This window comes from Diceros bicornis, chromosome 26 (genome assembly GCF_020826845.1).
Source record: "Diceros bicornis minor isolate mBicDic1 chromosome 26, mDicBic1.mat.cur, whole genome shotgun sequence".
NCBI classification, from domain to species: Eukaryota; Metazoa; Chordata; class Mammalia; order Perissodactyla; family Rhinocerotidae; genus Diceros; species Diceros bicornis.
The window spans coordinates 47,792,134-47,817,353 of NC_080765.1; the positions used below are offsets into that span (position 1 = coordinate 47,792,134).

A 25,220-nucleotide genomic window follows, 5' to 3' on the forward strand; every position below is an offset into this window, starting at 1 on the left:
TGCCCTCTGTCGCCCAAATGCCCTTGGGTGTTGGCGGTTTATCCGCCGCACAGAGAGGCTGCAGAGTGGGACGCGGGGATGCTGAGGGCAGAGCCAAGGACTCGGGCATTCGGGGGCACGTGGGGGCCACGCAGAAGAAGGAGACGCAGAAGCAAGGCCCGTCCGCTGAGAGAGATCTGGGGAGAGTGTTTTGGTTGTCCAGTTCTGCGTGAGATCAAGTGGAATTGTACAGGTGGGAGGTTGCACGTTTGCCCCAGTGCCCAGAAAGTCTAAGCGGACCTCAGTAAGACCTACAGGGCAGGGTTCTGTTCCTGGGACAACACTGAAGCCCCAGGAAAACCTCCATCTTACTCTCCAGAGGCTGCAGCAGGGACACCTGTGTCCTCACTTAGTGGCTTGGGCTTTAGCTGCAGCCAAGAGAGCTGCTTCCTTTGCTCGGGCCACCAGCTGCCTGTGCAGACACAGGGTGTAGAGTGACTGGACCCACCCCCAACTGCATAAAGGTGACAACTAGCAGTCTCTGACCATATGTGGCTGTGGAATCACAAGAGGAGGGAATCAAGGGCCGCTCCCAGTGGGGACTCAATGACCACAAGTCCCCTTCCCTCCCCAGCCCCTTTCCCTGCACACTGCCTGCGGTGGTTGTCAGGACTAGTGTCCACAGCCCTGTAACCTCCCGATAAGAGAGCTGAAGTTGAGCCTGGTGACCTGATGGCCGAGGTTCCTGCCTGCTCACTGTCGAGTTTTGCAGAGCCAGGCCCTACACAGGCAAGGAGAGAGCAGGAGCACCCCAGCTCTCCCCAGTAAGGGGCCAAGGCCTGTCGTGCGCGAGAAAGGCTAGTCAGCAGAAGAGGCCTTAGGAAGAGTTTCAAGGCTGCTCCCTGTCGGAAGAGGGAGCTAGAAGGAACAGGTTCTGTGTGCGGCTGGTGGCAGGAGAAGGACCAGAGCAGCAAGACAAGGGATGCATCTGGAGTCCACCTGGGGTCCTCTTAAATATTCTGGGGCACACAGACGTACATTTAAATCATCATAAAGCAGAAGGTAAATGACTTTCGACCATCCAGACCGTCGGCCAGCGCCGTTCTGGATGATGACACAACCCCTCACAGCTAAAGAGGCAGGAGATAGCTGCCCCAAGTGAAGGAGAAGGGGTCGTGCGGCCACGCAGGAGGAGTCCCTTGCGAGGGGTGGGGGGCACCGGTTCCAGCATCCCTGTGCAAATCTCCCTCACGCCCACGCTGTTCTTGGCTTTGGGACACAGCAGTGGACAAGACCTACCCGCATGCCCTCTGGAGCAGAGATTCCAGTGGGATGAGGGCACAGGGACCCTCACTGGTGTGACAGGCACGCAGGAGCCAAGACCAGCAGGGGGGCTGAGGGCAGGACACACCTGTGCTCTGGCTGATTTTATGGAATGGCCCGTAATCGCCCGCTTTGTGAACCCCCGTGCCTGGGTCAGAAAAGAGAGCAGACGCCCTCACAGGTAAAGAAAGGGCTCTTCTCTGGGCCTCTGTCTCCTGGGTTCTGAACCACCAGCAGATGGACGGTACAGGCGCTGGGGCAGCTGGGCTGGGAGTGTAGACGGGCACCTTTCCTTTAGCGTGTACAGGCTGGAGCAGGCCTGAGCTGAGGCTGGGCAGTACATACAGGACAGGTGGAGGAACCAGGGGCCGGCCATACGCCTACCTGCCAGCGGCCTTCTTCCAGGGGAGGGGCAGAGCCTTGCTCTGTGCTTTTTCAGAAACGTGGAATTGACCAAAACCAAGCAAGTTCAAGCAACGGCTCTCCAGCAACATGAGGAGCCAGCCTGAGACAGGATCCGCCTTGGGGGGCCTCTGGCCAGGCTGTTTCAGGGTTGGGGTAGAGGGTCCCCATGCGAGAGGGACGCACTCATGCCTGGGGGGCGCAGGCCTCGACACTGTCCTCACGGGTCCCACCGCAGTGCCCTCCAGCACACTCCCTGGGCCCCCTCCCACCCTGCCCTCTCCAGGCAGCCCTTCCTGGGCGGCAGCCGGGCACGGCCATTTCCATTTACAGTGGGTTCTCATCATGTGTGGGTGACTGCCTCCCCTTTGGGCTGGGGACCTCTGGGGGGCCGAGGCAGGGATCTCAGCATCAGCTGCTGGTGGGGCCGACTGGACAGTGGACCACCCCCCACGTTTAAGAGTGGAAATGAAGCAGAGGGGCTGGCAGCCCCCTCCCTGTGGGAGCCGCCCTGCCCACTTGCAGCTCCTCCTCCTGGGCAGAGATGGGTCCCGTAGGCTACAGATGGACAGGCGCAGAGCAGGTGGGAGGGCAGGCGTCGAAGCAGAGGCTCCCTCAGTGCAGCTGGGCTGGGGACAAGGCCCTCCCAGATCCCCACTGACCTTATGAACCCGTGGCAGAGCTTTGGCGCCCCCCAGTGCTGAACGGGCCCTCTGCGCAGAGCCCCCCAGGGGCTGGGGGCTGAAGCCGGCACCCAGGCCCCAGCACCATGCTGCGCTCTCTGGCCACGGGGCCTGCGGGTCCCACCTGGTAAGGACTGGGCCCTGAAGGTGGCTGGGTGCAAGTCGCGCAAATGGACCTGATAACAAGAGGGTGTTGCCAGCCTCTTTGAGGTGCTACCCGCTCTGAGCACCAGGAGCACAGGGGGCCTGGCAGGTTCGACGTGCAGTGGCGCCCACCCCCACCCCCCCGCCCCGAGGAGTCCTAGTGGGGAGGGGGCTCAGGGCAGGAACTCCATCTTGGACATGGCCATAACCCTAGTCCTCCTCAGTGCTACCCAGTAGCGTCCAAGGCTCCTGGGCTGATCCTTCTGCCACACCCCAGCTGAGGGCGAGGCCTGGGGGCCCTGCTTGGTGCAGGCCAGACCGTGTTCACTCATCACCGCCCTTGGGTTGTCAGCCCCGTGGGCAGCAGACCTAGGCTAAAGCTCGGTCTGCCCGGCGGGGTGGTCGGTGCGGGGTTCTCAGCCTCCCTGGGCCTCGATTTCCCCGTCTGTGTCTGGCGCGCAGGTGGCTCAGTGCGAGGGAGGCAGGCGATGCTCAGTTAGCCGCTTCTCCGGATGCCAGGGTGGCTGGGGGGGCTCAAGTTTTGGAGACTTTCAGCTAACAACCCCCCCTTCAAATCAGATCTGGTCACTCACCCTTACAACCTTCTTGGTGGCAATGGCCTGTGGTGGCACCTGAGCTCTGCTCCCCGCCCCCACCCTTGAAGCCCAATCCCTGGGTCCCTTGCCTTTTCTGTGCCTTCATCTGGGTTGCTCTGTGTGGGTCCCTTCCTTCATCCCCGACTGCACATCCCATGGAACCATCTTGTTCATGATGAGGCCCAGACTTGGGATGCTGCCCTCTGGGCCCAGCTGGCCTACCATGTGTCCTACCATGAACACACGGCTGCTGGAGCCCCACCATGTGGCCCCGCCCCAGGAGTGCCCCTTGGTCACCCTCTGTTGGGAGCCCAGCCTAGAGGTGCCATCCCAGGGCCTCCGGGGGGCTCACACCGAGGCCGGGAGGGGTCGGCCTGACCAGGTCTCCTGGTGTCTGACCTCAGATGGCACTTGGTCCCCACCCCCCAAATGCCTGGGGGCGCTGGGCCAGACCCACGGCACCACCTCCTGCCCCTTGTCGCCTGCAGAGGAAGGAGTCAGCCTCTGCGTGTGCAGCCACAGCTTCAGTCTGTGGGTAGACCACCCTGGCCTCGCCCTCCACATCGGGGCCACTGTCGCTCTGCCTGGAAGAGTCTTTCTGGAGGGGATGAAGACAGGGTCAGCGTGAGGTCAGTGCTGGGTGTCTGTGTGAACAATTCTCCCTGCAATTGGTACTCACAACAACGCACCCCGAGGGACGCAGAGACAGCCCCGGCTGTCAGGGCAGGCTGGGTGCGGAAAGCAAAGTCTTGCGATTTATGATCAGACATATATATATATTTCATGTGTATACACCGATAGTTTTCTCTCTTGGAAGTATTAAAAAATTGATCAACCTTCAATCTATAAAAAATACCTACTCTACATTATAGAAAAATCTCTCCTCAAGTTTACACTGATTTACACCCCAGGCTTTCCCCAAAATGTACAATCCGAGGCAATGTCTTACATCTTGGTGTAGAAGGTGGGCCACACACGCCTGCACACACGCGCTCACTCACGCACACACACACGACCCGCACGCAGCAGTAGCCAGTCTGTGTGCGGGGTCTCGGCCCACCCAGAGCACCCGGAGGCGCCTGGCCGTGCTCAGGCTCAGGGGGCAGGCCCAGCAGCTGTGGAGGAGGCACTGCTGCTCCTGTGGTGCAGGCGCTGGGCAGGGCTTCCCCAAAGGAGTCCCACACCGCGGGAAGGCCTTGTTCTCTGTTCTTGATCTGTGCACTTGGAGAGCCTGCCCTGCCCTGCCTCTCGCAAAATGCACCTCAAGGAAGGACGACGACTTCTCATGACTGCCAACACCCAAAGGAAACGTGCTTCCAGACATTGGACTCTGGCCTCGGAAACCCAGATCTCTCCAGGGAGGGGAGGACTCCAGGAGGCCAGGAAGGCCACACCCATGGGGCGGCAGCACCTCGCCAGGCCTTGCCTGCACCCCGAGAGGGGGCCAGTAACATGCACCCGTCCACACAGCGCGCTCCACACAGTTACTCTCAAGTCCTGATTTCACAGTGGGGACTCCTGCCCCAGCCCCCACAAGAGAGTCAGCCCCTGAGGATCAGTGCAGCAGGGGTCTGACTGTGGGAACAGACATGTGGCCTAGAGACCCCTGGACCTCACGCTGGACATAGGTGCCCCTTCTGGCTGGGTGATGGCCTGAGCAGCTCACGGAGACACAGATCAGTGCCAGTGAGACACGGCCCCAGGAAAGCCGGGGGTCCTGCAGCTCCCGGCCAGACCCTGACGTGCACTGACCTCGCCCACCTGTGCTTCCCACACCACCACGTCTGGAGCAAGGTGCTGGGGCCTCTACACCATCCAAGTATGGCCGAGGCTCAGGCGGCACCAGGTCAGGGTGCCTGTGTGTAGGTGGCAGCAGCCCCGTGGGGACCCGTTTGCTTCCTTTCTTCCCTGACAGGGTGGGACAGCGGGAGGGTCTGCCACAAGGGAGGGAGCTCACCGCAGCCTGAGAAACCGTACCCCACATCTCTGCACAGAGAGGAGGGGGCAGCGGAAGGCGAGAGCCGAGAGCAGGCCCCACCCGCCCACACCTGCTGTGGGCTCCAGTCCCCGGGCCCCTTCTGCAGACCCATCTCTGTGCCCCAGCCCAGCTGCGTGCTCTGGGCTGGGTCTGCGTGGGGCCTGTCGGTCTCAGCCGTGTGTGCTGGGGCCGTCTCCGGGGTGTTGGTGGAGTCCCGAATCCAGCCTAGGCTGGCCCTCCTGCCTCTACTTGACCTCCAGGATAGACGGGTTGGTCTCCATGATGGCCACGATGATCCTGTCAATGTAGTCCTGCAGGCGAAAGTTGATCTCCTCCTGCTTCTGAATAGCCTCCATGAGCTGTGGGAAGAGCAAGGGGTCAGTGCCGGGCATCCAGACTGTGGGCGTCTGTAGGTGGCCGGGCCGGGCGGGGGCATGTTACCTCGTCACGGGAGACCGAGCTGATCTCTGCAGCCAGGGACTCAGAGAAGGACGTGGAGAAGAGGTTCTTGGCGCCCTGGATGCTCAGGTTTATGATCTGCCCATTGAGCTCGTCATTCTGCTCCTTCAGGTTACGGTTGTCCTGCAGGGAAACAACAGCGTCACTCCTGGGGCTGTGGCCCCAGGGGCAACTGAGCCTGCAGAGGGAGGACCTCCGGCTCAGGCCCTTGGCATGCCCCTCTCCCCAGGCCGGCCCCCGAGAGCTTCTGCAGGGCTGTGGGGTGTCCGCCTGTCTGCACCTGCTTCAGCCGGCGGACCTCCTGCTCCAGCTCACTCTCCCGCGTGCGGCTGTGATACTCCTGCAGGCCTGTGCTGCTGCTGCGGCCCCGCCTCTGCTCTGCCTCCAGCTTGAAGAGCTGCAGGTGCTCCAGCTGCTTGCGCAGATCCTCGATCAGCTGCGGGCAAGCGCAGGGTGAGCAGGGCTCCGGGGGCAGCGAGCGTTAGCCCAGCCCTCAGCTTCAGGACCTCAGGGGGTCTGGAGGCCATTTCTAGGGAGGATGACGACACCACACTTCCAGACGCCACCATGTGCCCAGCACCCGTGCCCAGCACGACACAGTTAAAAGCGGTCTCGGGACACGAGGGGCATGGCCGTGGGTCCCCAGCTCACTCCAGGGGCCCAGGGTTGTGGGTCCTGCCCCTGCTGCGGGAGCTGGCTGCAGGACAGCAGGGCGCCGTGCTCACCTCCTGGGTCGCCTCCTTGTCCCTCTGGAACTGGTGCCTCTCGTGACTCAGCCTGTCCCCCAGCTTCCTCCTGTTCTCCTGCTCGTCGCTGAGCCGCAGCGACAACTCCTCTATCTCATCCAGCAGCTTTTGCTTCTCCTGCAAGAATGAAACACTCGCCCTGGACACACTTCACCTGCCCCCCGTCCACAGCTTTCCTCAGCTGTCCCTGCCCTGACCGTCTCAGTCCACTGCCATCCACGGGGCTGTGTCTGACCTTCCTGTCACGGCCAAGGTGGCACATGCGGGCACAGTGCTCTCAGGGCCTGCGCCCGCTCCCACGTGGCAGGTGGGCCTAGGGTGCTCTGTGTGGGGTGTCCTGCAAGCCACAGGGACTATTTCTCGGGGAGGCAGGGAAGGAAGGACCTATGAGAGCCGGACCCAACCCACAGCCGCTCAGCTGGAGTCACTCAGAGGAGCTGGAGCCCAAGCAGTCTTGGATGTCTTCGGGGTTCAGAGCTTCCCCGGGGACACATAGTAGGGATGGGAGGATGGGGGAGGAGAGGACCCTCAGTGAACGTCTGCAGAACAGGGCACGAGGGGTCCTGCTGAAGTTGGCCCTTCAAGGACATCATCCTTGGATTCAGAGCATGGGTTAACATAAGCGTGAACCTCTGGGCCCAAGGATCCCACGTCTGTGGGAAAGCTGGGAAGCCAGGCAGGGTCCAACGCCTTCCAGCGAAGGGCAGCTGGCCCAAGCTCCCCTGTTCCCTCAGACATGGGGCCCAGTGGGGCCCAGTGTCATCAGCTCGCTCTTTGGAGCAGCACCAGCCGCACCCCTGCAGACTCATCGGCCAGTTGTGTGGCTGCCCCACTTTGAAGACCCTCTCTCGGCACATCCCAATCCCCCAACAGGCGTCAGGTGCAGAGAGTGGCGGAAAGCCCTTGAACTGGCTGGCTGACCTCGGCGCCCCCGCAGTGCAGGGCCTGGCCCACCGCTCAGAGCTCCTGGCTGGCAGCTCACCTCCTCCAGGCGTTCGATGTTGGCCTTCAGACAGGGTGTGCAGGACCTCAGCTCGCTGTTCTCCTCATCCAGCTGCTGCAGCCTAGGACACAGAACAAGGCTGGGACCTGCTCCCCAGGAACTACACCTCCTCAGGGCAAGAGAGGCCCAGCATCTGGGAAACCTCACTAGAGGCCACCTGGGGATGCACAGAGGCCACCCCCCAATGCCCGTGGCCCGGCCTTACGCACTTGGGTTTGGGGTAATTTTAGGTTTACAGAAATGCTGCAGACATGGTGCGGGGTCCCCATGGACCCCGGCCCCTCTTGGCTTGCCCTTGTGGCATCTGCTCCTCTGGTGTGTTCGTCACGGCCCACACACCCACATGGGACACACCAGTCACCAAACCACAGACTCCACTCGGCCTTCCCCCCGAGGCCCTCTCCGTCCAGATCCCTCCCAGGACCACAGTGCACTCAGTCGTCACATCTCCTTGTCCCCTCTGGACTGTGGCAGTCTCCCAGACTCTCCTGGTTGTTCATGGCCTCGACCATATTGAGCAGTTCTGGTCCTGTATTTGGTAGAGTGTCCATGAATCAGGTTTGTCTGCTATTTCCTCACGATCAGGCGGGTTGTAGGTTTGGGAAGAATCCCACAGTGAGATGCTTCTCATCACCACATCAGGGGCACCCGAGTCCACAAGACTCATCCCGGGTCATGCTGACCTGGATCACCTGGTCAAGGTCTGTCTGCCAGGTGTCTCCTCTGTCAAGTTCTACTTTTTCTTTTTAAAGAGATGATTTTTTTTTTTTTGAGGAAGACTGGCCCTGCGCTAACATCTGTCGCCAATCTTCCTCTTCTTTTTTTTTTCTCCACAAAGCCCCAGTACATAGCTGTGTGTCACAGTTGTAGAGCTGTAGTTCTTCTATGTGGGACGCCGCCCACAGAGAAGGCATGGCTTGATGAGCAGTGAGTAGGTCCACACCCAGGATCCGAACCAGCAAACACCAGGCTGCCGAAGCAGAAGGCGTGAACTTAACGGCTAAGCTACTAGGCCGGCCCCATTACTTCTCTTGCTTTTTGCTGAGGAACATTGGCCCTGAGCTAACGTCTGGGCCGATCTTCCTCTACTTTGTATGTGGGATGCTGCCCACAGCATGGCTTGATGAACAGTGTGTAGATCCACACCCAGGATCTGAACCCGTGAACCCCGGGCCTCTGAAGTGGAGTACGTGAACTTAACCACTATGCCACCGGGCTGGCCCCCTCAAGTTCTACTTTTCCCATCCATTCTGTTGTCTGGAAGCCAGACACCAAATCCAGCCCACACTCCAGGGAACAGGAGGACTCACTGTCACCCCCCAGAGGGAGCATCTCCGTGTATTATTTGGAATTCCTCTGTAAGGAAGAATTGCATCTTCTCCCCATTTATTTATCAGTCATCACATTTACACTTCAGGTTATGGTCCAGCACTCTCACTTACTCTGGTGGTTCTTTCTGCTGGTCTCCTGCGTCCCCGTGACCTGCCCCGTCACTGTGTGCTCAAGCACTTCCCTCTTTCTGGTGCCACAGGACGCTCCAGGCTCCGTTGGGTTTTGCCCTGTCCCAGCCACAGCCTCAGCCCTTTTTTCAGGAGCCCTGGTTCCTTCCATAATCCAGCTGTCCTCACATCCCCTGACTCTGCAGTGCCCCTTACTGCCCACCACAAGGGGCTGACCTGCTGTCCTGGCTGTCTGGGCCTGGCTATCCCAGGTGGCGAAACCCCACTGCACCTGCAAGCGAGGTGGCCTCCCCGTCCAGGGTGACCCTGGCACCGCTCTGCGTGCAGCCCCTCCTGCCATCCCACTTCTGAAAATGCCCAGGAGCTCTTCTTGGATCAAGTCGAGGGTATCTTTCAGCTTTGAGAACGGGGAGGAGCACGAGATTCAGAACCTAGAGTCCTCCTTCACGGACATGAAACTGCCCTCTGAATTCCAGCAGTGGTGCGGCTCAGCCAAAAAGGCTCTGTGAAGTGCCCCTCCCTCACCCCCACTCAGAGGGGCTCAGGGGACGACGGGTGGGAACTTGCAGATGACCTTTGACCATTTCTCTGCCAACGACAGTCACATTATCTGCGGGTCTTCTTTTCAGGACACTCGCCTGCAGCTGTAACTGGACAGTCCACCGCCCTCCACCCTACGTCCAGGTTGGAAATGCTGTTGCGCGAGCAGCACACACTGGTGCCTGCGTGGCACGTTTTACAGAGAGCCTCCCATCCCCTTTCTCTCCCCTCCTTTCCTGACTCATTGAAGGCTTATGCCCCCAGGTGAGCGTAAAGGCAATCTTGTCAAGTTGCCTTAAAAAGACAGACATTTCGATTGGGATGACACAGGCTAGAGAGAGGTTTAGAGAAACGGACATCCACGTATCATCAGTCTTTGAATTCACATCTTTTGTGGCCTCTAATAGAGTTTTACAGTTTTCTTCACAGGGATTTTCCACTTTTTCTCAAATCAGATTTACTCCTAGACGTTGTACCTTCCGGTGGTGGGTGGGGCTGTTGTTACGAAAGCGTCCATCGTGTTTTCTCGCTGACTGTTCTGGAAAGTCGCGGCGGCCTTGCCCTACCTGGCCTGCAGGTTCTCGATCTCGATGCTCTTCTCTCTCTCCATCTTGCACAGGAGGTCCTTCTGCCTCCGCGTCTCCTCCAGGACCATCTCGCAGGCTCTCAGCTCCTGCTCCTTCAGCTGCTCCTCAAGGGCATTGGCTCTGCAGAGGCAAAGAGCAGGAGGTGAGAGACCGTCTGCCCTTCCCACCAGCGCCTGAACCTGCATCAAGGACCTCCAGAGAGCCTGCCCTCCCTGGAGGAGAGACAGGAAGGACAGAGACTTCCCACCTGCAGCTCTGGTCCAGGGCAGTTCTGAAGCAGGGGACGCGCCGCCCCCCCACAGCCCCCGCCCCCCCACACCGAGGGGGCCAGGGGCTTCAGAAACACACAGTCGTGACGGCAGGGACAGTATCCACGTCCTCAGACGGAGGCTCATCGCATCACAGCCTGCACCCACAGTCACCACCTGCTCATTGTGTGTGGACACAAGCTGACCAGGTGCCCACCCCGGGGACCCTACACTGACACTCCAGGCTGGGGACCTGGTGTACAGAGCAGCTGCACCCAGGTCACCCATGGCAGAGGTAAGGGCAGGTGTCAGCAAGGACACGGGACAAAGGGAATGCTCACATGGGGGCCCTGATTCCAGCCCCTTCCCAGACCAGCACACCTGCCTGCAGGAGACAGAAAGTGACCATGCCAAAGAGAAGGGCTCCAGGCCCTGCCATGGCCAGCACAGCCCATGGTCCCGAGCTGTCCGTGCACACAGGGCCTCTCATCTGCTCTTTGGAGCCTCACACCTGAGAGTGAATGGACGGCCAGAGACCACCAGACACCACAGGAGAGCTCTTCCCTCCAAGGAAACAGGTCATGCAGGAGAGGAGTGCAGGGAGAACCACGTTACTGACCCCGCAGAGCGAGGCCCACACCTACGAGACAGGAGCGATGCTCTGCAAGGAACCCTCAGAAGCTACAACTACGAGAAGAAAGAATGTGAAACTCAACAGAAGAGGTGAAGGAGAAAACCAAGGATATTACATAAAAAAAGAAAAAAGATGGAGTTAGAGAACAGAGAAGTAAAGAAAGTGAGAGAAAGGCCTCAAGGATCTAATGTTTGATTAACACAAGTTCAGACAGGCAAGAAAATGGAAGAAACTGTATAGAGGAATAATTCTAGAAATCTTCCTGAAGCCGAGGGACACGTTTTCCAGACTGAAAGGTTGGAAACCATGTGCCCAGCACAGGAAACACTGAGAGACCTGTGTCCAAGGTGAGAATAAGGCTGCAGCCCCCGGTGGCAGCACGGCTCAGAGGCACGGGGCTCGCCTTCAACCAGAATGCCACACCCCCAGCCACACTGTCACCCGTGGGGGACAACACACATTTTCAGACACACCAGGTCTCCAAGAGCTGTCTCCTGTGTACCCTCTCTCCTGGGCAAGGATCGGGGTGTTCTCCTCAGAAAATGAGTAAGCAAAAAAAGAAGAAAACGTGGGATCCAGAAAATAAGAAACCCAACACAGAGAAAGTGTGTGGGATTCCTAGGATGGTGGGCAAAGGAGAACAGCTGTGCAGCAGGGCTGGCGTAGGCTGACGGTATTAAAAATGGAAACATCTAGAACAGCAGCAGAAGCATGTAGTTGAGGAGAACTTGGGCAGGCAGCAGAGGAAACATCCACAGGAGCTGGACGTGGCTCCTGGGGGCTGGGAACTGGCTGCAGGCAGGGTGAGGCCCCGAGGGGGCCTGTCCACCATGTCCATGCGTAACTGATGAATACCCGTCATGCTGGACAAACCTCACCGTCAGCTTGAGAAGGGCTGGTGACCCACCAGGTTCCCTGGACGAGTACAGGGAGTGGGGTAATGTCATCTCCGCAGATGCGGCGGATGCTTAGTGCAGCTGGAGCCCGAGCCCCTCCGTGAATGTGGCTGACCACCCCGCTCTGCAGCAGGGCCGGGCAGGCCCTCCCATGAAGACCAGGGGGCAGGCCACCACCATGCCCAGGGTCTTGACTGCGACTACTTGGTATAAACAAGTACGAGGGTACTTGTTTATATTGTTACAGCCATGTGCCAGCCCTGCCCACAGTAAGAGGAGGCATCCCAATTCTCAGCATCCACAGAGCAGACTGACCTTCTGACACTGCGGGACAGCTGGGGAGGTCAATACCGCCCGGGACGGGAATGTCACGCAGGAGTCAGGCATCCCCGGGAGCCTTGCGAGGGCCTGGTCATGACGCAAGTACCATGTGAGTGTGTGTGCGGGCCTGGTCACAACGTGAGTACCCTGTGACTGTGTGCAGGCCTGGTCACGACTCGAGTGCTCTGTGTGTGTGTGCGCGCGCGCAGGCCTGGTCACGACGCGAGTACCAAGTGTGTGTGTGTGTGTGGACCTGGTCACAACGCGAGTACCGAGTGTGTGTGTGTGTGTGTGTGTGTGTGTGTGTGCAGGCCTGGTCACAACGCGAGTACCGTGTGTGTGTGTGTGTGTCTGGGTCTGGATCTGGGTCACGATGCAAGTACCATGTGAGTGTGTGTGGGCCTGGGTTACGACGTGAGTACCGCGCGCGTGTGTGTGTGCAGGCCTCATCACGACGTGATTACCATCTGAGTGTGTACAGGCCTGGGTCCGGTGCGGTTCAGAGCGCTCGAAGTCCACCTGCTCGGGTCGTGGGTGAGAAACTGAGGCTACATGGGGCGCGGACCTGGCCTGAGGTCATGGGGTGTGTGGCAGAGCCAGGCTTGGGCCCCGGAAGCCTGACCAGGACAGAACCTCTTGCGTAGATCCCACACACACGTGCTTCACGCCTCTCTCACACCCCTCGGGCCTCCCCATGGCCGGCCTCACCCCTACAAGGCTGTTTGTGCCCCCCCAGCACCCAGCTGCACGCGGGCACGGCCTGGAGAGCTGTCGCTCCTGCCAAGCATGCCCTACTCTGTACAAGAACATATCACTGCAAACTGGGCGCGAGGCTACGCGACATGACTGCTTTCAAGATGTCGAAGATCATGGTATTCCACGAAACGTCTACCAAACAGGAGTGGGGAAAGCAGCCCACTCTCTCTGTGCAAACATTCTCCCCCTTTCGTGCATCCATTCTCTCTGCCTTAGCGCTCTCGCCAAGTCAGAATGAGACTGCGCGGCCCGTCTTGTACTCAGCAGCCCACTCCTTTCTCGCTTCAAGGATGGGTCCAGCTCCCAAGGGCAGGGAGCTCTGGAGACACTGGCCCCCCACTAAGGCCCCCAGTTGCTGTCTCTGAGGCCCTGGGGAATCACCTAAGCCCCCGAGCCTCAGTTTGCTCCTCTGTAAGATGGCACAGAAGCAGCGCCTGCCTCTCAGGGAGGTCGTCAAGATGAAACGAGACAATGGAAGTGCAGTGAGCCGAGCACAGCCGCTGTCCGAGCGAACACACCCATCGAGGAACGAGCAGTGTTAGGACTGTTTCCTCAGGACGGCCTCTCAGAGTGGGGGCACAAGTTGGAGGCCCCCACAGCAGGATCCCAGCGCACCTTTCCCTATGCGACCTCTGCTGCGCCGGAGCCCACGCTTCTGCCAGGTGCTCCACGCGCGCGGTGTGGGTGCTGGCCTCCCCCTTTCCTCTGGGGCCCTGTGCGTGCGGGGCAGAGCACCGAGTACACGCTCAGAAGGCCACCTGGCACCATCCCAAGTGGGCTCCCAGCAGCTGGATGGAGAGGCAGCTCCAGGTGAGAGCCAGACCTCTGTGTGGCAGCAGGGACCCCGCCTTGTGAGGTGAAGAGAATGAGAAGGGGCAGGGTCACGCACCGCAGCACCAGGAGGCCTCGCTGCCACATGCTCACCTGTGCACCAGCTGGAGGTTCTCCTGCCTCAGCCGGCTGTGCTGCTCCCCGTTGGCAACTGTGTCCTTCTCCAGCTCTGACACCCGCTTCTCCAGGAAGACAACCTTGGGAGTGAGACGGTGGCTTGAGAATCAAGGAGGCGGGAGAGTCTGCACTCCCAGATGGACTGCTTAGGAGGCAGCGTCCACGAGGCTGCAGTTGGGTCCATCTCGTTTGTGGACTGTCCTCATAAGCAAGGGGTGCAGCCCCACAGGCATCAGTAAGCCATGGGGGAGCACACTATGGCCTCAAAACCACAGATGGCACCAGGGGCCCCGAGGGTGCCTTTGTGACGAGGCTGCGATGGCACATGGGGCAGTGAAGCTCCTGGGCCCCACAAGCAGGGGCCTCTGCTCTGCTAGACCCAGCCCAGGGAGGTGGCACATGCTGGCGGACTTCAAGGACAGAAAGGCCTGGGGTTTGGTCCCTTCCTCCTCAGGGAGCTCACTACTTAGATGAGAGACAGATACCCACACAGGTGGTAGGAGGAATGAAGGCCACGCCCTCTGTGAGAGCTAGCGAGGGCTCTACAGAGCATGAGATGCAGGAGGTACTCTAGAGAGGAGGTCCAGAAGGAGGTGAGGGGGTACAGGAGGAGGTGGGGGGACAGGGAGGTAAGGGAGAACAGGAGGAGGTGAGAACGGGAGGAGGTGAGGAGGATGGGAGGAGGTGAGGGGACAGGAGGAGGTAGGGAGGATGGGAGGAGGTGAGGGGATGGGAGGAGCTTGGGGCGACAGGAGGAGGTGGGGAGGAAGGGAGGAGGTGAGGGGACGGGAGGAGGTAAGGGGACGGAAGGAGGTGAGGGGACCGGAGGAGGTGAGGGGATGGGAGGAGGTGAGGCGATGGGAGGAGGTTGGGGCGACAGGAGGAGGTGGGGAGGAAGGGAGGAGGTGGGGAGGAAGGGAGGAGGTGAGGGGACGGGACGAGGTGAGGGGACGGGAGGAGGTGAGGGAGGATGGGAGGAGAGGGAGACAGGACAAGGGGGGAGGACAGGAGGAAGTGAAGGGACAGGAGGAGGTGAGGGCACAGGAGGAGATGAGGTGGGATGGGAGGAGGTGAGGGGGCACGGGAGGAGGGGGGGACAGAACAAGGAGGGGAAAGGAGGAAGTGAAGGGACAGGAGGAGGTGAGGGGGGATGAGAAGAGGTGAGGGGATGGGAGGAGGTGGGGAGGACATGAGGAAATGAAGGGACAGGAGGAGGTGAAGGGGGATGGGAGGAGGTGAGGGGGGACGGGAGGAAGGGGGATGGGACAAGAAGGGGAGGACAGGAGGAATTGAAGGGACACGAGGAGGTGAGGGCACAGGAGGAGGTGAGGCGGGATGGGAGGAGGTGAGGGGGGACGGGAGGAGGGGGAGACAGGATGGGGGGGAGAGGAAGTGAAGGGACAGAAGGAGGTGAGGGGGGACGGGAGGAGGTGGGGACAGGACAAGGGGGGAGGACAGGAGAAAGAGAAGGCACAGGAGGAGGTGAGGGGGGATGGGAGGTGAGGGCACAGGAGGAGGGGAGGGGGCAGGTGAGATGGGCTATGTTACCCAGGCATGGCCCTCTGGCCCCCTGCCCAGGGCCTACCTTGTCAGCAATGTCCTCTTCCATGCCCTCCATGGGGTCTGGGGGAGGGTCCTGCAGGGCCTCCATGGTCAGGGCTCCCGACTGGTGCAGGTGCCTGTGGAGAAGAGACAAGAGCCTGGTCCAGAGCAGGCCCTTAGGCAGAACCAAGACAGAAAGGCAGCGGGAAGGGCCCGTGACTTAAAACACCAGCATTCCCAGGTCAGGCTGAGCAACAAACCCCGGAGTGACCAACGAAGGGAGTTCCGGCCAGGACGCCGCTCCCGAGGGGCCAGGGTGAGCCAGCGGCTGCACTCTGTGGCCGCAGAGGACACTCTGCTCTTTGGAGCCCGACAGGCCAGGCCTCCTTCCCCACCAGCTAATGGGGCGAGGGTACTTTGTACTCAGGCAGTAAAACGCGACGTCGCACCTCCCTGTGATAATGAAACACTCTCATCTTCCGCCGGAGGCCCCTGGAACACTCATTAGGATCATGACTCCTACACAACATCACCTACATGCGTTCCTGACACTCGATTTTCAGAGGTTCTCCCTGCAGCAGTCACGGTGAGAGATCAGTGGTCTCGCTGGGGGTCACACCCAGGGCATCCCCCGAAGTCTCTCTCGGGGGCGAGCTCGGGAAGGCGCACAGGCGTGACTGTCCTCTGCGGCAGCAGCTCCATGCACCGGCGCTGGTGGACAAAGGTCTCCAGCCCCATGGGCCATGTCGGGTGCTGTGCAACCCAGGCCTCGGGTGGACACTGGCCCCCGCGGTCCTGGGAAAGCCCCTGGGGCTCCACACCCTCAGAGCTCCTCCCTTCACGCCTCAGCCATTGGTGCCTTAGCAGGTGCTCAGCAAACACACGTTCAGAGTCACCCTAGAGACAGTCTTGTCAGTTGTGGTGACACCGTACCAGCTCTAGTTTACCTGGAGTATGTAAAACTCGCCGAGATTTGTGCAGAGCCAGCAGAAGTCTGCATGTACCAACCCAAGCTCTGAGTGTGACAGCCTGATGCTCAAAGCTGTGTGACCTTGAGAAAGCCACTCACCCACTCTGAACCTTATTCTCCTATACACTGCAGGATATTATGAGGTTCAAATGAGGTTATATATATGAACAGCTCCAATAAGGACATAGTACAGAGTAAGAATTCAATAAACTGTTACTAGAACTTACATTCAAGGTTTCTACATTATCAAATGTATGAAGTTCAATTTCCTTTTTCGTACTGACTGGGCTTGTATATTTCTTAAATTTTTTTTCCAGAAATGTTCTAAGGGGAACAGAAAAGAGGGCAACGTCACCCTCAGGGACCACGAGGCCCCTGCATGTGCCCTGGGTGGGACAGATGAGCACCTTTCTGTGGATTTCATCTGATTCTCTGAAGGGCACGAACCCAAAGGGCAGGAGGGTGCGCAGGCCATCACGTTCTCGTCTGATTGCTGCTCTTACATGCCCATGACCTTGACCCTAAATGTGAGCTAGCTCCTGATGCCACTGTTGGGGCAGGAAGCTGCCCACCCCAGGAGGGGCCACGGCCTGGGACTTGTTACTGGATCCTGAGCTCCCGTCAGGGCCTCTGGGTGCTTTTGAAGGGCTGAACCTGGGGACGGGGAGGTCGTGCCCAGTCCCCAAACACCCAGCATGTGGCCTCAGCATGTGGCCACTCAGGGTGAGGCCAGGGTTCCTCGGCACGGTCGGGGGGGGATTATTTATTGAAACCCACCCCCACTCAGGAGACCCACAAGGAGAAGGGGCTGTGGGAAGTGCCCGATCCACCCCAAGGGAGGCAGGTGAAGTCTGGCAGGTAGGCAGCAGGCACCTGACCACACTGTCATCTGACCTGAGACCTGCCTGTAGGGGGCGCTGCCAGCCCTGCGAGGGTCCCTCAGGCATGTCCTCCCATCCTGAGGTGGCTCTGCGCCGGTGCCTCAGGGTCCTCGCGTGCACACCAACCCCAGAGCCATTTCCACACAGGCTGGGCACCCAGCCAGGTCACAGAGCCAGAGCTGGCGGCTCCGAAACCCACAGTCCAGCCACAGTGCCACATGTAAAGGGACATTACACTGTAAGAGTGAGATTACAACAGCCATTCCGAATCTCTTTAGAAGTCTGGTGCCAGTCTTAAGGACAAAACGGCAGCAGATCAAAACTGCATCTATACCTGTGTGTACAGACTACAGAACTGCCTCTGTCTGTAAACTAACCACAGGCACCTGCAGACCGGGCTTCTTCACACCAAAGGGTGTCTGTGAAGAAAGGTTCAACTCGCAGAGGGCGTTTCAACACAGGCCCAGGTCCGTCCACGTCCCCTACGTGGGGGCTGAGAGCAGACAACTAAGCCAGGTGTCTACCTTCGTTGGTTTCACCAGCTGTGGCCTGTCTGGGGTACAAGATGGGAGTGAGAAGAAAAGTGATGCTAAAACCATCATCAAAGTGTGGTCAGGAATTAATATTACATTCCTGAGAGCTTTTCTAGAAGAGGTGATGGAGAAAACAAGTGGAGAAGGTGGACTGATGATGATGTTCACCTCTGCCTCCTCTGGATCCTAAGCCGTAAAGATGACAGAAAAAGAAAACCAAAGGTTTACATCCTCAAGGACAAAGAGGAGAAGAGGAGCCAGCACCAGAAAAGAAGCGTCACAGGCACTGGACCCTGGAAAGCAGAGGGAGGAAGGCCACAGCCAACCAGGGGGACACCGGGAGCTGGCTGATCCCTCTGGAGAACCCAGGAAGGACCGGCGCCTGAGAAAGGGGCAACAGAGATGGGCACAGACGGAGGGTGGGCAGTCTCCACCCCCCTGGAAGAGACGGGCTCTCCAGAGCCCAAGGAGCCCAGACATGGACACAGGGGCCCACACACAGGGAGTGTGCCCACGGTCGGCCAGCTCCATGGCGGCCCAGTGCAGCTTCCCCAATGCCGGCAGACAGGTAGGACTCCACTCTGGGGAATCCAGTCAGTCGGGTTAGAGAAAAGACCCGCCGACACAGGCCCTTGTCCATACCACACGCCCGCCAGCAGCCGCCCGCCAGCCATGAGAACCACTCCCATCCAGCAGACATACTGCCTGCCGTTTGAGGGAAACCTCCAACAAGAAAGACAGAGCCCAGGCAAGGGTCCAGGGAAGATGCAGGGAGGAAGAGCTGGCGGCACGTCACAGCAGGTGGAGCCAGAGCAGAGGCACAGGGCAGCGTGGACAAGGCACCGGGGGCAGAGCAGGAGCTCCAGGAGGAGCAGCACGGGGAGCGGAGGACATGTCAGAGAAATGGCTCAGGAAGGGTCCCCAGAACTAAGGGACAGAAGCTTCCAGATTGAAACGGCCTGTCTTTCATTCTGCCCAGCGTAATTAATGGGAAAAAGGACTCACAAGACTCACCCTAAAACTTCTGAACTTCAGGGATAAAGAAGCATCTAAAAAGCTTCCAGAGAGGGAAAAATAGTCACAAAGGAAAATCAGAAAGCATCAGACCTCTCACTAGCAACCTAGTACTAGAAGATAATGAGCAATGCCGTCAAAAACTCCACAGGGAAATTATTTCCAATCCAAAATTCTATAGCAAGCCAAACTACAAGAGTAAAATATCCAGCAAGGCCTCAGAATTTATCTCCTGGGCACCTCTTTTCTCAAGAAGCTATAGGAAGATGTGCTGGACAAAAAGATGGAGATGAAAAAAGGAGATGGGATCGGGGGCGAGAAGACCCGACGCCTGAAACAACACTGGGAACACAGCGGGGAGAGAGTGCAGGACCCGGCCGTGCAGCCCGCACTGCACCTGCGCAGAGGGCAGGGTCTCTGGGGCGACAGCCAGACAGGCACAGGGCTGCCTCGTGGCCCCGTTAGAGGCTGGGCAATGGAGGCAGGAGAGCAGCACAGAAGAAGAAGCAAATGAAAACATGAAGGCAATCACTGCCTCCAGGAGAAGCAGTGACTTCCTCAGAAAGGAAACTAGTGATGCATTACATGCTTCCTGTGAGGAATGCTGCATCTCATGCACCCTGTGAAAACTGTCCTTAGAGCCAGTGGGCAGGGGAGAGGATAGATGTACGTGCTGTCGTCTCTCACTAGAGGAAGCCAATAGGGAGTATCCAAAACTGAGAAATGAAGAAATGGCCACAAATGCACGTTCTTTAGAAATGGAGGTAGGCACATATCCTTCCCCTTCTCCTCACCTTGGGGAACCAGTGGGGAGGGCGCAGCCTTCGAAGGAGGTGGACCCAGACCTGGGCTACGTCACGTTCTGGCTCTCTGAGACCAGGGCCCTCGCTGATGCTCTCTACTGGTGGGTTAACCTACAGCAGACATGCGGGGTCATTGGCCCTTCCAGACCTCGCGGTAAAGACTCAATAAAACAGGAGGAGTGCCAAAAGCTTTCACTATAAACTTCCCAGTTACAAACTCTGGTCCCAACTCACAGTGTTGGAAATTCTTTTCACAGTCCATCTCCTCAAATTATTTTCAATCCCAAACCATGAGAAGTAACTCTGAAAAGTTTTTAAAAACACCTTGGAAAATAGTATTTTCTAAACATGTTTTTTGTGTGTGTGTGAGGAAGATCAGCCCTGAGCTAACATCCGTGCTAATCCTCCTCTTTTTGCTGAGGAAGACCGGCTCTGAGCTAACATCTATTGCCAATCCTCCTCCTTTTTTTTTTTCCCCAAAGCCCCAGTAGATAGTTGTATGTCATAGTTGCACATCCTTCTAGTTGCTGTATGTGGGACACAGCCTCAGCATGGCCGGAGAAGCGGTGCATTGGTGCGTGCCTGGGTTCCGAACCCGGGCCGCCAGTAGCAGAGTGCGCACACTTAACCGCTAAGCCACGGGGCCAGCCCTAAACATGTTCTTAAAGAGCTATGATTAGCATTACATTTCAGAAGAACATCCCAGTAAGGAACCAAGGGTCTCCTACCTTGCCACCTTCTTGCTGGAGAGCCGCTTCGCTGGACTGTGCAAAATCAAAATAAACAGGAAAATAGTGTCAGAGAACAGACAGGGAGGAACAGGAGGAAACAGGAAATTCAGGCTGGAGAGATACGGGGATGAGGGCATCCACAAGCATGCACCACCTTGCCCTGAGGCAGCTCCATGCACAGAAAGGCCCACTCAGCAAAACGTTCAGGGAGGCGGGAGCTACGAGGGGCTTGTCAAGGCCTCAGCAAGTTACATTACTCCACCCCCAAAGAGATTTCAGAGGGAGCCACAGCCAGACCTCGTCCAGAGGCCGACCCAGCATCTGGACCCACCAGCTTGCTGCATGGGGTCTGAGCCATCAGCCAACGCCATGTCCCAAATGCTTTTAAAGCCAAATTACCCTCTAAACTCTTGGCCATCAGAGGCCCCCACACGAAACGTGACACGGCCTGTCTGTAAAGGACAGTCCTGTCGTCGGTTTTAACTGAGGCACCCGTACTTCACACTCTAGAAGCCCGCCTGGCAGTGATCTGGGAAACCTCTCCTGCTGCCATTTCAGGGCAGTAAATACAGCACATTACACATCGTCTGTCTGACGTACCCATCTGCAGCGGCAAAAACAACCCAACTTACCTTCTCTCTCATTTCTGAAGTCCAAAGTTTTATTTTCCAATTTGACTGCTAAACTATTAGCCTCAACCTATGAGAAGATACAAGTCATCTCTCCAAGGATGAGAACAACCACTGTCTTGAATTCAGAAGAGCCAGACAGGCCACATCTCTCATCAGCTCTCTCATCTCAAACACACCTACAATTCTCTTAAGGTTTGGGTAGGAAAGTCTACTTAGAGAGAAATACATGCTGTACCAGTCACCAATTTATTGCCTCTCAGCTCCAAATTCATCCTTTTACTTGTTCTGTGGAAATGGATCTGGGCCCTTTGCAATGTGAAGTTTTGTGGGTAGAGAGCGCTGGGGAGAGACATGGCAGGAGGAGGGTTTGCTTCTGGGTTCCCGGTGCTCCCTGGTGGCACCTTGCTTTTAACTGAGGCTCTGCTATTCACACTTCAGCATCCTGCCTGAGCAGCCTGCCCAGTGCCGGTGCCCAGCAGCAGCAAGTGGCTGGACCGACACCCCCTCGGGCGGTTTTGTAGCTGAGTGCTTCTGGTGAGACCCCTCCCAGGGAAGGGCTTTCCTGGCAGCCAGAGGGCAGATTTCCAGCAAGTTCTAGAAGGCAGATTCTCAACAAATCCCGCCAGTGTGGCACTATGGTGACATCTCTGCCACCCAGTTTGCCAGGGCCCTCCCCTCTGCAGCAGGGTCCGATCTCAGCCCTAGGGGGCTGCTCCTCAGGGCCGCTGCTCCTGCGTTCTTCTGAGCCCTCTTTTATCTTACTAGCGGATGCCTCGTCACCCCAATCCCTGTTACAGTCAGTCATTCTTCTCATTGAACTTTCCACGTTTACACTACTCAGTGGTCCCCCTCTCCTGACTGGACCCTGACTGACACTGTATATTCTAACACAAACCTGTTTCATCCTAAGACCACTGAAACTCCCTGAGACGTGGGACGGACGGACTCACTATTCAGTTTACCTGTCAGCCTCTCAGGAACTGGACCTGCAGTCCAGTGACAGGGTTTAGAATTTGAAAATAAACCCCTGGGGAAAGCAGTCTTCTTAATTTCTACAAAATGAATTGTTTTCATAGATGCTCCCAGATACCTGGAAAATATAACAGCTGTCGGCAGGTTCTGAAGTTCACTGTGCAGAAATTATACCTGACGTCAAAGCTTCCAGATAAGGTTTGGACTAAATCACTTTTTATCACCCACAAACCATGACCAAATACATTTATTTTGAGGCAATTCTATGGAAACCACTACACAAGATTCAGATCTCCTCAACTCGGTGCTTAGTGGGAATCTCCTGACTGACAGTTGTGTCTTGATTATAATGACTTGAACGGTATATTGACCCCTTGGGAGAGTCTTTCTTAGGGAACGGGTGACTGGACGTGAGACTCCACTGGACTTGCTGGTCATACTTAGCCATGTCCCAGTCTGTTCTCTGCCCCACAAAGCCTAGCAGATGTGACCACGGCCATCCTGGGCAGGTTCCCAACTTGGGAAAAGATCAGTTCTACGTCAACAGTCTTTGGAGGAGGAGAGATGAGATGCGTGTCTCCATGCCACTCTCAAATACAGAGACGACAGACCTGCACTTGGACCCACTTAGCAGGAGGGCAAGTCTTCATGCAGGAAGGACAAATGACCCCTCACCAGCCAGGTCAAGCGACCTTCCCAAAGCACTCAACACCCAAACACACACAGAGGTAAACACTGGCTGTCCCTAAAACACAGGCCAGTGGGTCTCTGGAATTAGCAGATGTCCCATTTTCTCAAGTCTCCCAGGAAGCCCCCCCCCAAAGAGCACTTCTAGTTCCTCATCAGTGCTGCTGGGACCCCCCCAGCTCCCCTCTGAGGCTGCTGACTGGCCAAGTATGCCGGGGTCCTGTCCCATCCTCTCTACCTGGTCCGGCATTTGCTGGACTCCAGCCTGTGTTTTGAGCATTGCACAGAACATAAGAAAAAGGGATAGGGGTTGGCCTGGTAGCGTAGTGGTTAAGTTCACGTGCTCTGCTTCGGTGGCCCAGGGTTCGCAGGTTCAGATCCCAGGCACGGACCTACACACCGCTCATCAAGCCACGCTGTGGCAGCATCCCATATATAAAATAGAGAAAGATGGGCACAGATGTTAGCCCAGGGCTAATCTTCCTCACCAAAAAAAAAAAAAAAAGAAAGAAAGAAAAGAAAGAAAGAAAAAGAAAAAGGGATAAAGACATCAAATGTGCTGGAATTGGAACTAGAGGCAGGACAGCAGGTATAGCAGGGCCGTCAGCCATGAGGACCCACTGGGAAGACTGAGCTGGCCTTGGCTGAGGCCCTAAAGGGGCAGGCTCCTCAAGACAGGTAAGCGGTTTTTAGAAGACTACTCTAAACATGCTGAAACCATCAGGATGGTTCACCGTTCTCCCACCTTTTATGTAACCTCCTGCCAGTCCAAGGGCCTTTCTTCCAGGAAGCCGCCCCAGATTCATGCCCAGGAGTCCACATCACTGATCAGCACGTGCGATCCCCTCCTGTCCAGCGTGAGAGCTCTTTGTGGGTCGTGCACTGCTCTGCTGGGCCAGGTGGCTGTGGTAAGCTCTAGGGTAGCCCATCTCCTCTCCAGACCCTCCTCAGAGCGGCCCACCCAGGGGCTTGCCCATACAACAGGCTAAGTCAACAGTATGCTTCAAGGACACATCAATATGTGCAAACCACTCAAAAGTGCTTTCTATAACAGGAGTTTGTGAAGTTGTGAGGAGCCAGCAAAAGGACCTGTCTCCTTCTGGGACCCTGACCTGAGTTGGGACTGGGCCCAGGGGATGGAGAGGGAAGACAATAGCTTTGACACAAACCGGAACCAGGAGATGGAGAAGAGAAACCGGATGGGGACTGACAGGGCCGGGAGCAGTAGGCACGTGCTGGGGACCTGCTGCCCGTTTTAAAAGCAGGGTAGCGAAGCTGGACTCTTCCAAGTAGCGGAGCCCGGGGCAGCCTTACAAGAACCAGTTCAGGGGAGGGGCTCGCCTGGGGTATGCGCACCTGATGTAAACTACCGTTCCTGATTACAAATCTGTGTTTACGGACCAAATCTTACTGTAAATTTCCCAGGGCTGTTTCATTGACTCTCAATTACAGAAATCTTTCAGTAAAATGGAGAAAGTATCTCTTTCCCAGTGCAGACCTTCTTTCACCTGCTGGACTTCCCACACGGGACACAGCGTCTAAAGCTCACTTCCTCTCTCAGGGACAGAGCAGCTGAGCAGACTGCAGCATGCACACAGGAACAAGGAGGGCACAGGGCACTAAACACAGGCTCAGCGCATGCAGGGGGCAGGCAGGGCCCGAGGAAGAGTCCCACTGTCCGCACGCTCACCTGCAACTGCAGAGAAGGCCCAGCCTCCAAAGGAGGCACCCCAGAGCGCCCGGCCCACTGAGTGGCGCCTCGAGGCAGTCCCCTTACCCCTGAACAAAGAGCAAGGCCAGGCACTCCATCGATTACCTATTCTTTTCAAGATCATTCAGGCGAGCAGAGAGGTCCTCGAGGCGGTTGATTTGTTTGTGGCACTGGCTACAGTAAAACTCAAAAGCCTCATCAGTGAGGATGCTGTGCAGCTTTGCGGCAAGCGGGTCGGTGCTGGAGAGAGGAGAAGCGTCAGGTCAGGAGAGAGCACCTGCAGGTGTCTGCGACTCCACACAAGGGCTGGACACAAGCACGCTGTCGGCTAACTGGCTGGGAAGATGGTGGCTCTTACTTTCAGACTGTGTGAGCCCACCTCCCTCGTCACCTCTAGGACCCAGGATCACACCAGCTCAGCAGCAGGGGGCTTGGCAACACCTCCTCCCTCCTGGTCAGGTGCTCAGAGGAAACAGGTGCAGCCATCAGCTTCACTGTACAACAAAAGCCCCTCTTTAACAAGAAGTGACCAGACACACCGCTTTCGCCTTTGTCCATGTGAGAGCAAAGCACAAAGTCTCCAGGTGGAGTCTTCCCTCCTGGACTGGAACTATTTTATAACTGTTCTCAAAACCACCAGCATCAAAAACTGCGTGTGGATGATGAACCACCAATGATTTTGTCATTTTTAAGAACTTCGTTAAAAACGCAGAGTTCTACTAGCCTCCTGCGCTCTAACAGGCTCTCGGCACTGGTGATGCGTCTGCTGCAGGAATGTCCCTGGCGCTTCTGGAAGCCCATGTGGAAGTGCAATTTAAAGAAAGGTTAAAGCCAAACATCGATGGTAGCGCAGAAGTTACCCTGGAGACACAAACAGTGAAACACTGGACAAGAGACAGGCAGAAACTAAACAAGCGGGAAAAGATCGCCAACACAGGACAGAACACATGTTTGGCAAGACCGGGTCCTCGGGTCTTCATTTCAACACCCCACAAACGTGCGCATCGGCACAGGAGAGCTACTCGGAGCAAGCACGCTGTT

At 57.3% G+C, this 25,220-nt stretch overlaps 1 protein-coding gene across 5 annotated transcripts in view; it reads right to left on the reverse strand.

Annotated features, from left to right (window-relative positions):
- Positions 1–3,803: 3,803 nt before the first annotated feature.
- The window catches only part of RAB11FIP3 (RAB11 family interacting protein 3), a 90,378-nt gene continuing 68,961 nt past the window's right edge, over positions 3,804–25,220 (reverse strand). For 2 of the 5 annotated variants that reach the window (XM_058570488.1, XM_058570487.1), the window contains 8 exons: positions 15,289–15,382; positions 13,680–13,783; positions 9,880–10,020; positions 7,293–7,374; positions 6,290–6,427; positions 5,845–6,000; positions 5,547–5,687; positions 3,860–5,464 (listed from right to left, as the gene is read on the reverse strand). In XM_058570488.1, coding sequence (XP_058426471.1) covers positions 5,351–5,464; positions 5,547–5,687; positions 5,845–6,000; positions 6,290–6,427; positions 7,293–7,374; positions 9,880–10,020; positions 13,680–13,783; positions 15,289–15,382 — 970 coding nt within the window. In that variant the 3' untranslated portion in view covers positions 3,860–5,350. Of the gene's footprint in view, positions 5,465–5,546; positions 5,688–5,844; positions 6,001–6,289; positions 6,428–7,292; positions 7,375–9,879; positions 10,021–13,679; positions 13,784–15,288; positions 15,383–20,174; positions 20,211–24,284; positions 24,420–25,220 lie in introns of all 5 variants that reach the window. The other 3 variants (XM_058570489.1, XM_058570485.1, XM_058570486.1) reach the window with 3 other exon arrangements.